Genomic DNA, 14,126 nt, shown 5'->3' with positions numbered 1-14,126 from the left:
TTGTCTCTTGTTACTAGAATATAAGCTCCAGGAGGGCAGGGTTCTTGTCTGTTTTATTCACTGCTGCTTTCCTGGTAGCTAGAGTAAATGAGTGAGTGAGTGAATGAGCGAATGAATGAATGAATGGAGGCCCGGAGAGGTTAAGTGACTTTCCCCTATCTAAATACTAGTTAGAGACAGAGCTAAGATTTGAACTCAGGCCCATGTGCTACACTGAGACACATCAGTAATGGTAGATGCGAGGATTACCATCTAAGACATACTCTAAGAAAGAAAACTGTATGGGCATTTATTGAATGGTTGACTAATGAAAAGGTGCATACAGTCAAAGAAAACCGCCAGATGTAAAAGGAGCAGGAAGGAAATGAGCCTAACTTTTGATCCTTGACATCTGTGGGGAAGGAGCAACATAATTTGTGAAGCCCGGAAATGCCTGGTGGTCAAAATTCAAAGTGCAGACCTTGAATCCTTCAAATTTCAGCAGCAACAGCAGAGCGTGGTGGGCGCGGTCTCCACAACACCCTGTAATATGGGTATGTGGTAGTCCTTGAGGCTCTGTGAAGAGTCAGGCTTCAAATCCTGACCCCATCGTTGGCTCCTGTGTGACCTCAGGCAAATTCCTTAATCTCTGTAAATGAGGATAATTTGCATGGGTTTTCTGAAGACTGACAGAAATATGCATGTAAACACAGAAATCAAGACCATGCCCACCAGGTGGTAAATACCCACTACATATGACTTCTATTATATCAGCTTAGTGTACAGAGTGTTTAAGAGGGGACCAGTAGGGAGAAGTTAGAAGGGTAGCTGGGTATATTCGGTATTTAACTGTGTTAAAGGATTTTGATCGTGGTCTGTAACAGCACCTGCTTTGCTTGACAGCTAGATTGGCATGGATTTAACTGCTTAGTGCAGTTCTTCAGAGGATTTCTTCTTAGACTAGGGAATTTCAGGCGGGCTGTTAGGCATCAAAGGGCGTCTTTGGGATTGAAAGGACGGGGGCCATTCTGCAGGTTCAGAATTCAGAAAGATAAAAATAATATTAACAGTTAATGACACACCAACAACGTCTTAGGGCATCTCACTTTACCCATTCAGTCATCACAGCGATTCTGTCATTTTCCGTATGCCAGCGTGGAAGACTACGGCTTAAAAGAGTTAGACGATGTAATCAAGGTCGCACATTTAGGAAGGGGTGAGGGCACAATTCAAACCCAGGCCGCCCCACTCCAGAGGCCCTTTCTTTATACCGCACGTTTTAGGACCAAGAGGTCTGAATGCCATTTTATACAGTGTCCTGAGAAGGACTGAGGGTTCAGAAGCACGGGTAAAGCTAAATGTTTCAGGTTTGAGAAGTGTTGCAACCATCCTTCCAAACTGATGCCCAGGCTCAGGTATCAGCACTTTAAAAATAGCTAAGTGGAAAACAATTTCCCTTCTTGCATTTTCTGTTGGAGGTCTTGGGCTGAAAGATTATGCACTTCTCAGTTCCGCTGCAAGGCATCCTGCTTCTCCCCTCCTCGCCTCCAGGTTCCAGTAACAGAAAGGTCTCGGGGTAGGGACATCTGTAACAGGTGGAGGCGGATCGGAGGCGTCAACTCCAGCGCAGGCCTCCTCCAGCTGGAACTGGATGATATCCAGTGAAATATGGGAGCTCTGTTCCAAGGGATGCCCAAAAAAGGCGCGGGGATAGGAGCGCTGCAACTCCCACCTTCACCGAACACGCTCCTCCAGGGGCGGCCTGACTGTAGCAAAGCTCCAAAATTGGCAACCTGGGCCTCGCAGCCGCCTTTTTTTAGCCTACATTCCCCAACCAGAGAAGAGGCGGGTGACTAAAAATGCAAATTGGAGCGGGGGCGTCAGCAGGCCGGCCCGTGGGTGTGGGGCGTCTGGCTTGGGGAGACCCCGCGACCTCAGGTGCCCTCGGCGATATCAGCGGTGGACGCAGAGCGCCGCGAGGGCGCTCGGAAAAGCCGCTCCCCGCCGAGCGGCTGCCTCCGCTTCCGCCTCCCCGGCGGCGGCGGCGGCGGCGGCGGCGGCGGCGGCGGGACAATGCGCGCCCTCTTTTCCGCCGTGGGTTAGGGAGGGGCAGCCGGATTAGGGCCCGCGCCTTCCGGCCGCAGGCCCCCATCCTCCACCTCCCCTGCGCGCCGCGCCGGCCGCACACAGGTGGCTTTCCGCTCGGGAGCTGCAGCCCCGGTACTTTTATATAACAACAGAGTTCTGCGCGCCTGGAATGCGTCTACCCGCCGCCGCCCGCCACGCCTCTATCCGGACCCCGCCGCCCGCCCCGCTCCGCCGTACCCCGGCCGAGCGCAGCTCGCTGGCCTAGCGAGCACCTCCCCAATTACCTGCTGGCTCTGCAGCGCGGCAGACACTTTCCCCAGGACTCCCAGCTCTCCTCGGGAGCAGGGGCTCCCGGCAGGCACTTCTCCTCGCCCCACACCCACCCCAGGCCTCTCCGGAGCTCGAAGTCCCGCATCGGCCCTGCACCGGTCCACGGTGTCGCCGGACGCCCCGCGCCCGCTGAACGAGGAGGCGGAGGCGGCGGGTGCTAACGAGGAGCGCAACGCGTAGGAGCGGGCGGTGCTCCGCGAGGGCCCGGCGACTCGCAGGGGAGGGGGGTGCCCGGGCAGGGAAGAGGGTGACCCTGTGCGGGAAGTCGGGGGCGGGAAGGAGTCTCCCTTTTGACATGCCTCGGTCTACAGTAACCAATCGCCGAGCCCTCCAGAGCCCCCGCAGCCTGCAGGCCTTGCGGGAGGACTTCCCCAGGCTTTGCGGATGGTGAGGACAGACAGCCGGGCTCCGCGTGCCCTTGGTGCACCTCGCCCAGGCGGCCCTTCCAGGCGGGCTCCTGTGTCGGAAGCTGAGCTAGGTTGCTCAGAAATGATTAACGAGCGCTACCCGCCCCCACCCCACCCAGGGCGCAGTGGGCGGGGGCGGGGGATTTGGATCCCCGTAACAATGGTTCATAACACCCCACGCCCCCGGAGAGGAATAAAAGCATCGGACTGCCCAACGAATTTGTTCCTGCAGTCTCCACTGTTTAAAAAAATTAATTAAAACGCTCTTTTTAAAGAAAAAGCTTGCTTTCTATTCTCTGGACAACCAAGCATTTGTTTGTTTGCTTGCTTAAAAATGTTTCAACAAAATCCTGGTTTGTTCAAAAGATGTTGGATTAGCATTTAACACCTCATCGGTCACTAAAGCCCGGGCAGTTCACCAGCCCCAACACAGCCTCGGCTAAAAGAACATCAGAGTAAACAGAGCTGGGCTTTTTAAGCTGGCAAACAAATGCCACACACTGCCTAAGGGGGGTGGGGGGTGGGGTTAACGTGAACTCCAGTCCAAATGAGTTTAAAGGGAATAAAAGGGAAAAAGCACAAGTTTCCCTAAAGCTAGCTTGCGCGCCCAGGCGTCGCGAACAAGGGCTTTTGTGCCTGCTAATTGCACCATTTGTGCGCAAAAGTTCCGAAGCGAAGTGTGAACTCTCAACAGAAGGAAACATGAGACAACTGAAGTGCCCTGGTTTGTGTGCCCTGCTCCTCCTCCACCACCGCCTCCTCTTCTTTCTCCTTCCTCCCGCCGAGCCCGCTGTTGCAGCTTGTTTGCACTGGGGCTTATCCGGAGCGGAAATTCCTTTCCGTTTTTGTGAATGACAAACTCATTAACAATTCATCAACACAACCTGTTCCAGCCGGCCCGTCCCCACGGCAACAGCCCCTTCCGCAGCGCGCTCATTGGCTGGCCTGGAGAATGTATCCATTGAGACGCTCGCTGTTTGTATCCATTGAGGAGCTGCCTCGCTCGGGGGGTGTGCGAGGCTTGAGTCTAAGGGAGAGTGAGCAAATCGAGGCTTGAATAGTCCTAGGAGAAAGACGCCCGGGTGGATTTGAGGTGCAGTCTTGGAGGGAGGGATTAGGAGCCGCTGGGTTTTTTTTTTCTCCCCTCTGAGTAGCACGGAGTCCGAATTAATTGGATTTCATTCACCGGGGAGGAACAAAACTCTCCGGGCAGCTTCATTCAGAGAGATTCATTGACACTAAGAGCGAGCGGCTGCAGCTGGGTGCAGAGGGAACCGCCGGCTTCACTTCTGTCTCGCCTGCCCCAACCGCTAACCGGGTTTGGGAAGGGCGAGGTGGAATTCAACCCCGCTCTGAGAGCGGCGGCTTCGCGCGGCGTGCTCGGCCTATGCCTGCCCCGAGGGGCGTCTGGTAGGTACCCCGCCCTCTTCGGCAGCTCGACCCCCATGATAGATACGCTCAGACCCGTGCCCTTCGCGTCGGAAATGGCGATCAGCAAGACCGTGGCGTGGCTCAACGAGCAGCTGGAGCTGGGCAACGAGCGGCTGCTGCTGATGGACTGCCGGCCCCAGGAGCTGTACGAGTCGTCGCACATCGAGTCAGCCATCAACGTGGCCATCCCGGGGATCATGCTGCGGCGCCTGCAGAAGGGCAACCTGCCGGTACGCGCGCTCTTCACGCGCGGCGAGGACCGGGATCGCTTCACCCGGCGCTGCGGCACCGATACCGTGGTGCTCTACGACGAGAGTAGCAGCGACTGGAACGAGAATACGGGCGGCGAGTCGGTGCTCGGGCTGCTGCTCAAGAAGCTCAAGGACGAGGGCTGCCGGGCGTTCTACCTGGAAGGTACGAGCCGGGGGAGCTCCACGCGGGGGCAGGACGGGGGACACCGGGCTGCGAGCTGCAGGCGGGACGCGCGTGCTGGAAGCGCCCCTGCAGCGCTCGGCTGGCGCTTCTGAGCCGCGCTGCTGCGCCAGGGGCAGTCTGCCGGCTCCCGGCTGCGAACCTCTCTAGAGTCCCGCACCCGCGAGCCGGGCCCGCGCGGAATCGACCGGCTTCCGGCCGCAGGCACTAGCCGGTTCTTTCTAACTAGGTCTCCTTCCTACCCGGGATATTCCCCACCATTCCCTGCTTTATATCGTTCGATTTTGAGTTCAGATTTTGCAGGACGGCAGAGATCGTTGGGGTGCAGATTGACCCCTTCTAGCTCTTCAAGATATTCGGAAAAGTTGCCATTTTGTGCATTTCCGGATTCGGAAGAATAAAGGTTCCCAGGGGAGGCGGGCCCGTTCGTTCTGTTCCCAAGGGTGCACACTTCAGTGTCTTTCTCTTGTATCTGGCTCTGTGTGCAGGGCGGCTGGAAGGGTTCTGTGGTGTGTTTCTGCGTGAGGCTGCGGCTCTCAAAGCTGTGAAAACTACTACGGGATCTCGGGTTACATGATTGCTTTTCTCGTCCTGGCAGGTGGTTTCAGTAAGTTCCAAGCCGAGTTCGCTCTGCACTGCGAGACCAATCTAGACGGCTCGTGTAGCAGCAGCTCGCCACCGTTGCCAGTGCTGGGGCTCGGGGGCCTGCGGATCAGCTCCGACTCCTCCTCGGACATTGAGTCTGACCTTGACCGAGACCCCAGTAGTGCAACGGACTCGGATGGCAGCCCGCTGTCCAACAGCCAGCCTTCTTTCCCCGTGGAGATCTTGCCCTTCCTCTATTTGGGTTGTGCCAAGGACTCCACCAACCTGGACGTGTTGGAGGAGTTCGGCATCAAGTACATCTTGAACGTCACCCCCAATTTGCCGAATCTCTTTGAGAACGCGGGAGAGTTCAAATACAAGCAGATCCCCATCTCGGATCACTGGAGCCAAAACCTGTCCCAGTTTTTTCCTGAGGCCATTTCTTTCATAGGTGAGACTAATTGACAGTCCTCGCTCAGACTTTTAAATGCAAAATTCCTAACCTTTCCTAGAGTTCAAGCCGTTCATCTTTCTTGCTGCTTCTAATTTGTGGGGCTGCCGGTCTCTGATGTTCCAAGGGCGTTCTTAATTCTGGTTTATCTTCTTGCTAAGAAAAAGTGCCTTTTGACAAGGCTGCAGACCTCAGGTGTATTTGAAATGCTGTCTGCTGCTTGGCTCTGAACTCAGTCATTTGAAAGGGAGACCATTCGTAAGTAGACAACAGAATTTTCCCACAATCTTTGGACTAGAGGAGGGCCAGATAATAGTACTCAAGGTAGACAGGAATTCTAGCATGACTTTGTAATTTTAAAAGACCTGGGAGTTGTTTGAGAATACGAAGTTAGGCGTTGGAAAGCCCTGTGAATGCTAGATGTTGTAATCCAGCTGAATGTTACTGTGATACCGGTTCACAGTGAGACAGTGAGGGTAACCTGAGCCCAGCAGGAAGGACTGTGGGCTGAAAGCCTGGAGAAGCGAATCTCCAGGCATTGTAATGCATTTCCTATTACAAAGGAACTCATTTTCAGGCCATGTCGACATCCTGTTCCTCCTAATGGGCTGTCCCCAGTGACTTCCCTCTCTCTTTTAAAATGCCTGAATATCTCCATTGTTAGCTGCACAACAGTTGGAGAATAATTTAATAGACCCTTGCAGTCTGCTTGTCTGTATAAAAGGCATTCACGACCATATTGCAGGGTTTCTGGTATTCACATGCTGGGGCAAAGAATGCACACATTAAGGAGTTTTTTGTTGGCGGGAACTTAATACAAAAGCTCCCTTTTCAGAAAATATCTGAAATATGTAATTGTGCCCAGTGTACATGTTTTATCACAGTGATACATTTTCTGCTGCCTGCAGGGCTCAACTGCTGCACACAATTATTTTTAACCTTTTTTATGATTATCATTATTATTCAGTTTTTAGACTGGTCGTTCACAAAGGGTGGTTTTCAGTCTGCTGACATTTTGCCTTTCTTTTTTGTGTGTTTACAGATGAAGCCCGGGGCAAAAACTGTGGTGTCTTGGTGCATTGCTTGGCTGGCATCAGCCGCTCAGTCACTGTGACTGTGGCTTATCTCATGCAGAAGCTCAACCTGTCAATGAACGATGCTTATGACATTGTGAAGATGAAGAAATCCAACATCTCCCCCAACTTCAACTTCATGGGCCAGCTGCTGGACTTCGAGAGGACGCTGGGACTCAGCAGCCCCTGTGACAACCGGGTCCCAGCACAGCAGCTCTATTTCACCACGCCCTCCAACCAGAATGTCTACCAGGTGGACTCCCTGCAATCCACGTGAAAGGCCCCACACTGGGATGTGTCCGTTCTTCAGCAGTTTCTCTTAGCAGCATCAGCTGGGCTGCTTTCTTTGTATGTGGCCCAGGTGTCAACATGACACCAGCTGTCTGTATTAGACAAGGTTACCACGTGTGGAATTGGTTATTCCAAAGGGAGAGATTTGCTCCATTCTCGTTGGAAGAACAGGACCTGCTGTATAGATACAGGCAGTAGGTTTGCTCCACACCCGAGTGTACAGCCTACCCCTGCAGGGACTGGGATTCGAGAACTTCCAGGTATATAGGGTAGGACCAAATGGTAGGGTAGGAGCATGTGTTCTTTAGGGCCTTGTATGACTGTTTCCTTTTGCATCTGGAACTGACTCTATATTGTCTTCAGTGAAGACTGACTCAATTTTGCATATAGAGGAGCCAAAGAGAGGTTTCAGCTCTGTATTTGTAGTATCAGTTTGCAAAAAAAAAAAGAAAATAAATAAATAATCAATCAAATGAATCTGATACTCCATTTGATTATTGTAAATATTTGATCTTAAATCATTTGACAGTGTTTGTTTGAACTGTGTTTGTTTTTCCTTTGATGGGTTTAAAAGAAATCGTCCAAAGGGAGAAAGAGCAGTATGCCACTTCTTAAAACGATTGAAACTTTTGCTCTTTTCTAATCCAAAGGATATATTTGCAGCATGCTCGACTTTACCAATTCTGAATGACGTTTTCATGGACACTTATGATCACAGAGACCTTGTTATGGTGCAGTCTCCAGTGTCTTTCACATATCTTCCTTGTGACCTTTTTTTTTTCTCTTAATGTAGTTTGACTCTGCCTTACTTTTGTAAATATTTTGGCTTGTATTGTCTCAAAGGGGATATCTTGGAAAGACACCAAAATCATGGGCTCACTTTTTTTTTTAAACTTCAGCTGTGCTAAACAGTATATTACCTCTGTACAAAATTCTTCAGGGAGTGTCACCTCAAATGCAATACTTTGGGTTGGTCTCTTTGCTTTTTAAAAACAATTTGTGCGTAACTGGAAGCGTGTGTGTGAGCGTGGGTACCCATTCAACAGGCGACATGCATATGATTGTGAAGGAGGGAGACAAGTGGCTCCATTATGTTCATGGTGTAAAGTTCTGAGCTGAAATTTATTATAAGAATGTAAAACCTTAAATTATTAATAAATAACTATTTTGGCTATTGAATGTGTATTTTTAAAAAATCTCTCCTTAATTGTACTTACATGTGAAGTGACACATTTTAGGACTTTTTCAGTTGGGGATTGATATTGGCTTGTAAAGTACATGTAGGAATAATGGGGCAAAGTTCTCATCTTTTAAGCTATTTCCAAGAATTTTTCAGGTGCATCTTTTGCTTCAAATAAAAGTGACAAGGGATTGACTATATCATTCCTATGGATAATACTTTATACGAAGGGAAGAGAGTGATTACATCATTCCAATGGACAATACTTCCTAATAAGTTCTGGCTTACTTAAGAAAATTGTAATGCTCTTTTAGAAAAATGAAGTCTCAGAGCCCAGCTTGCTGAACTATAAGATTTGGTTATTCATGAATAGTCTTAAAGGGGGGGCACCAGAATAACAAGGTGACAGTTGCCATGTTCACCTCTCTTTCCTTCCGTCTCAGGGTCTTCTGCTCAATAATACTTAGACATGCCAGGGAGAAAGTAGAGATGATTCTTTTTCTGATCTGTAACTGTCTGGCAATTCTACCTGCAAATTCTAGCGTTGGAATAACAAATGAGTCTGGGATGATGTCTCCCATTTCCTTTCTCGTGTACAGGGCAGGGCATAGCTAAGCTTTCTCCCTGAGTCTAGATGTAGCCACGATTTCACGTTGGCACTTGAAATGAAGCCTTGCCACTCCTAATGTGCTTTGTACTTTGATTTAGAACGTGGGCCAGAAACTCCTGTTGGAACTTTATGTTGAGGTTATTTTGAACAGTTACTTTAAGGTAAAGGCTTAATATCCTGTCGTTTTCCTTGGGACATACCTCTCCTCGTCCTGAGTGTCAAAATATACAAATCAAAATAAAGGGCAGGTGTATGAAATCAAAAGGATTAGAACAATACATTTCCAGCCCTTTTTGAATGAGCTTGATCCCTTGGTCTGCAGTGGGGAGAAAGATGGGCTTTTTACCCACACGGTACCTGTGAGATGCCAGTTGAATTATTTGGTAGGAGGCAAGTAGCCCTGATTTTACGGCAATCATGTCAAGCCGTCCAGTGTGAGTTTTAGCACCTAAGCATGTATAAAAGGCAGAAACAGTGCAAAAAAACACCAAGTCAGTCTCTCCCATTTGGGTGCCCCAAGTCAGCCAGAGCTCCGAAAGGAGAAGTGGGTTGCAGTTCAACTTGGCTCGTGTTAATCCAGTTCTGAACGGTTTCCGCTCCTGGCATTCCCTAAACTGCCTCTTCAAAGTAGGGATTTGCAAGCAGCGTTAGCAATTTCCTGTCCAGCTGCAGCTCGAGTAGCTGCGTGCTTCTCCACACACCTCCCCCCCACCACCACTTTTCTCTGATTTCTCTTTCTTTCTTTTTTCTTTAATATAGGTGGTGGATAATTTTAGTGCATTTCCTTTTTGTGGATTATCGTCTCCTTTCCTTCTAGAACCTGCATACACTGAGTTCCTACAGCTCTGCTCAAGCCGACAGCTGGCCTCCCCAGCACTTCCTCTCATTTCACTGTGGGTTTGTTGTTTGTCAGTCCACTTCTGAAATTAATAATGTTTTCTGGCCAAGTGCCACAAGCCATTACCACAAAGGGGAAGTAACACATATGAATAGCAGGAAGCCATGCAGGGTCACAGTGTGAGCTGAACCTGTGGCAGGAGCATAATTGAGCCTGGCCCATTCAGCAAGTGTCTGACAGCGATTTGTGGGGAGAGGGAGCTCCCTGCATTTAAGCAGCTCAAGCTGTGAAAAAAAAAAGTTTCCAATAAATTGGTAGCAAATGGTCTTTGTCATCAGTGTGAATAAAAGAGAGGCAGCAAGAAGAGTTTAGGGCCCCCATAAAGTTAGCAAGGTTTGGGATTTCTCCCCCCTCTCCTGGCATACTGTTTCATAAGGCTGGTAAACAGGGGCGCCTGCTTCCCTCCATCGCCACAAAGGGACTCCTGTTAAATGGGTGTTTTTACGGTTCACACAGGCCAGAAGATTCAAACAGCTCTTCTCTTCCCTTATTTTTCTTCTCTGGAAGGTGGAAGGTTGTAACTGACAGCCTGGGCCCCTCTCTCATCCCACACCTCCCTTTCTCCTGGCCATCCCTCAGTTCCTTTGGTTCCTTTGTGCTCACAGGAGCCCTTGAAGGCGATCATTTTGCATCTTGGAGTTGGGCTCACTTCCTGAATGAAGCCCTGCACGGTTACTAGGGCAACCTTTGCCAACAGCTGCAGCTCCCAGGCCTCCCTCCTCACCTGCTGTCTCCATTAGCGGTTTTCTCAGGTCTCTGAGCAAGCGGTACCTTTCCTGGCCTTCTGCAGGGGGCTGGTGGGGGCGGGGGGGGGCTTTCCCGGACGTTATCTGCAGGTTTCGTGGGGCTGCAGGAGACTTAGAACATGTACTGCTTAATGGTCAGAACTGGTCTTAGGTTTAAAATCAGACGGAGAAAGGCTTATCTGGGGATAGAAATACCAGCACAGCCTTTAAAGGAGTGAAAATGGAGACTTGCTTGAACCAACAATTAGAAGACCTGAACTCTGACTCTCCCTAATGAATCAGAAGCCCTGGGCAGGTCACCCAACCTCACCAAGTCTCTTTTTTTCTAGTCTATAAAATGAGAGAGTTTTTAACCTCTCATTCTAGGATTCTTTTATCATTCCAGTGTTCTGGTACACAAACTAGATGGTAAAACGAGGTGCAGATGAGGGGAAACAAATAACATTTACTGAGGGTATTAGATACTGTACTTCGTTTATAATATTATCTCATTTAATCCTCAGAGCAGCTCCGAGATGGGTCCTATTACCATCCTTATTTTTCAGCGAGGAAACTGAGGCAGAGAGAGGCCAATAGAGCCTGAAGTCACCTCGTGGGAATTGGTAGAACTTTGAGGCTTTAGCTCTTCTTGTAAACTGCTTGTCATCAGTATTTGCTCGTCTTTATAAAGTCCTGTGATGCTGGCTAGGAAGTGGTGACCCCGTTTTACAGCCGAGGAAGTGGAGGAAGCAGAGTTAAGTGACCTGCCAAATCAAACCCGAATTCGACAGCCAAATCAAGACAGGGTCAGAGGACCCCAGCTGATATGTCGTCAGAGAGATGTCAGGTCTGCCTAGAAGCTTCCATCCTCCCTCTCCACGGAGAAGTTACTCTATCTTGGACCCATGAGCACATAAATTACAAAACTGATGTCCCTAACGATCTCTAGAGCGGCTAGCAGCTGGCCAGCTGGCCCTGAACCTTGCCCATACTCCCCTTTCAGGATTACACAAGTGAATTGGCCCCAGAGATAGTCACTTCCTCACTGTGATCCTCTTGGAGGAAAGCTGGCCTGGCGAGGGGGGAAGAGAGGAGAGAGAGAGAGAGAGGGAGAGAGGGAGAAGGAGGGAGAGGAAGAGGGAGGGAGCGGGAGAGAGAGAGAACCATGGAAGGCTGCAGAATAAGAGGGGCATATTAGAAAATAGTGGAGGAGCAGAACACAACAAAGGCAAATCACGTGAAAGCTGGTCGTAAGTAAAGATTCTTGAAAAGTCATCTTGAAAAATCAGGCTTCAGACTTTAAACTGCTTCAAAAGGATTATTTTGGGTGTAAATTTATATGCAGTTCCTCACACTGTAACAGTCATTTTCCAAAAGATTCTGCAGACTTTCCAATACGTGTACTCCTCTTGTGTTTCTACCACAGTGGGCCCTGAATTAGTCTGGTTTTGGTGACGGAATCTTTAAACTTCTTTAAAGTCCAATATTGATTTCCTAAGAGTATTTAAGGGCACAGAACAAAGTTCAAACAATTCACAAATATTTATCCAGGCCTTGATCTGTGTTACACAGATTCAATGAAACAAGGTTAAAATAAAAGGCAGCCAAAGACTTAACAGGCCCTCAAAGGCTGACGAAGGCAAAGTCATGTTTCAAAGTGTCACCTCTTAATCTTTCTGCTGGTGCCTCAAGTCAAAGCGGAAGCCCCAGAGAACTATTGGGCAAGTCCTTGTATGTCCTTACCTGCTGCAACGATCAAAATAACATTTTAGACCCTATATTTAATTTTTTATAGGGGAAAGGATGATTAGTCCACATGTCTGCAATTTGGCCCACCTACTTCCCTATTTTGTCATGGAAAAATACCTTTAGAGACTGTGTGCAGCCTTTAAATGATGAGAAGTTTTGGACCACCATACCTCCAAAAACGAACTCTCAGACACACAAATGAAACAAGAAGAAATATATATTATTTGATAACGACATACTGAAAAGCACCAAGCTAAAAAAAAAATTGCTTCTTCTAAGCTAGAAGTCTTCTTTTACTGCATTTGGAGACAAACTAGGTATTTATTACATTAAGCATTTTTCATCAAGTCTAGTTTAATTCCCATTGCAAATGCTAACAGGAGAAGGAAGAAAGTGGGGAAGGTACAGAAGGGGTTCTTTGGGAGCACATAACTCCAAGGACAATCATGGCAGGAATGTCCCTTTATCTTAAGTTCTGGTTATTATTGCTATATAACAAACTACCCCCAAACTTAGAGGCTCAAACAACAACAATCATTTATTTTGTTCCTACGTCTGCATTTGGGCAGATCTCAGCAAGGAAGCCTGGTCTCTGCTCAATGCTGTCTTAGCTGGGGTAGCTCGACTGCAGGCCAGAAGCTCCATTTCCAAGATGGCTCCCTCACGTGGCTGGCAAGCTGGTGCTGGCTGTCAGCTGGGGGCTCAGCCGACGGCTTGTGTCAGGGACTTTGATTCTTCTTCATGTGGCCTAAATTTCCTCACTGTATGATGTTCCGTGGGTGAAACCCCAAGTGAGAGAGTCAGGTAACTGTGTTGAGTTTCAGGACGTAGGCTCTTAAGTCACACAAGGGTCTACCACGGTTCAAGGTGAGGAGATGAAGGAGGGGCAAGATTCTGAGAGCACGTGCGATGGAAAATATGGCTGCAACCATTTTTGGAAAACAGAACCTTCCACTTCTTACATGGAGACTGCTTGAATGTGGGTCTCTAAGAAGTAATAACGAGCCCCCAAATTAGTCTCATGGTCCTATCTTGAAAACGTTATAGCTGTCAACAATGCTGCAATTATTCTTTTAATCTAACTCATCTTTCGTCTGTCTCTAATGTTCCCAACAGAGTAATACCATTGAAACAATCACAAAGATTGACCCATGAAATAAAATATGAAATAGTTTTTTTTTTTTTTTCTTGCGGTACACGGGCCTCTCACTGTTGTGGCCTCTCCCGTTGCGGAGCACGGGCTCCGGACGCGCAGGCTCAGCGGCCATGGCTCACGGGCCCAGCCGTTCCGCGGCACGTGGGATCCTCCCGGACCGGGGCACGAACCCGTGTCCCCTGCATCAGCAGGCGGACTCTCAACCACTGCGCCACCAGGGAAGCCCCTGAAATAGTTTTATGAAAGAATATTAATGTTTTCATTTGGGCAGAGAAAATGTTATATTTGTGATGGATTCAACCAAGTTATTGAGTATAGTGATAGTTCATTAGTTTCATGCAAAATAGTATTCTATTGTATTTCATGGTATTCCATTGTAGTAGACCACCTTACATAGACAGTTGGGTTTTATCCAGATTTAACTATTATGAACAGTATTGCTAAGAAGACTCTTGTGCATGTACCCTGATACCCCTGTGCACATGTTTCCCTGAGGATACACAAGGGAATGGAATAGGTATAGATTGTGTAGATCCCCAACTTATATAATGACAAATTGTTTTCAAAGTGGTTGTACCAATTTAAACACCACCAATGGTATTTGAGTTTTTATAGTTTCGCATTTTTGTCAACACTTGATATTGTCAGACTTTTTTAGTTTTTGCTTATCTGGAAGGTGTGAAATTGTTATTTATTATGATTTTAATTTTCAGTATTCTGAATCCTCATGAGGTTGAGCCT

The 14,126-nt window shown here is 48.5% G+C and overlaps 1 protein-coding gene across 2 annotated transcripts; it reads left to right on the top strand.

Moving 5' to 3' along the window:
- The first annotated feature begins 3,791 nt into the window (after positions 1-3,791).
- Positions 3,792-8,246, top strand: DUSP6 (dual specificity phosphatase 6). Of its 2 annotated transcripts, XM_060025337.1 has the most exons (3): positions 3,792-4,649; positions 5,266-5,703; positions 6,746-8,246. In XM_060025337.1, the coding sequence occupies exons 1-3, from the start codon at positions 4,250-4,252 to the stop codon at positions 7,051-7,053; spliced, it is 1,146 nt and encodes a 381-aa protein (XP_059881320.1). In that variant the 5' UTR covers positions 3,792-4,249; the 3' UTR covers positions 7,054-8,246. The 2 variants fall into 2 exon arrangements, with proteins under 2 accessions (XP_059881320.1, XP_059881321.1); XM_060025338.1 differs by lacking the exon at positions 5,266-5,703.
- The last annotated feature ends 5,880 nt before the right edge of the window (positions 8,247-14,126 follow it).

Source organism: Delphinus delphis, chromosome 11, assembly GCF_949987515.2.
Source record: "Delphinus delphis chromosome 11, mDelDel1.2, whole genome shotgun sequence".
In the NCBI taxonomy this organism is placed as follows: Eukaryota; Metazoa; Chordata; class Mammalia; order Artiodactyla; family Delphinidae; genus Delphinus; species Delphinus delphis.
Note: the sequence above shows the minus strand (reverse complement) of the source record. Positions and strands in the feature narration are given on the sequence as shown.

Bases quoted from the DNA above. Each gene is read 5' to 3' on its own strand.
- DUSP6 (XM_060025337.1), top strand. From the start codon at position 4,250: ATGATAGATACGCTCAGACCCGTGCCCTTCGCGTCGGAAATGGCGATC. The intron at 4,650-5,265 runs GTACGAGCCGGG...TCGTCCTGGCAG, and splicing joins CCGGGCGTTCTACCTGGAAG to GTGGTTTCAGTAAGTTCCAA. The intron at 5,704-6,745 runs GTGAGACTAATT...GTGTGTTTACAG, and splicing joins TGAGGCCATTTCTTTCATAG to ATGAAGCCCGGGGCAAAAAC.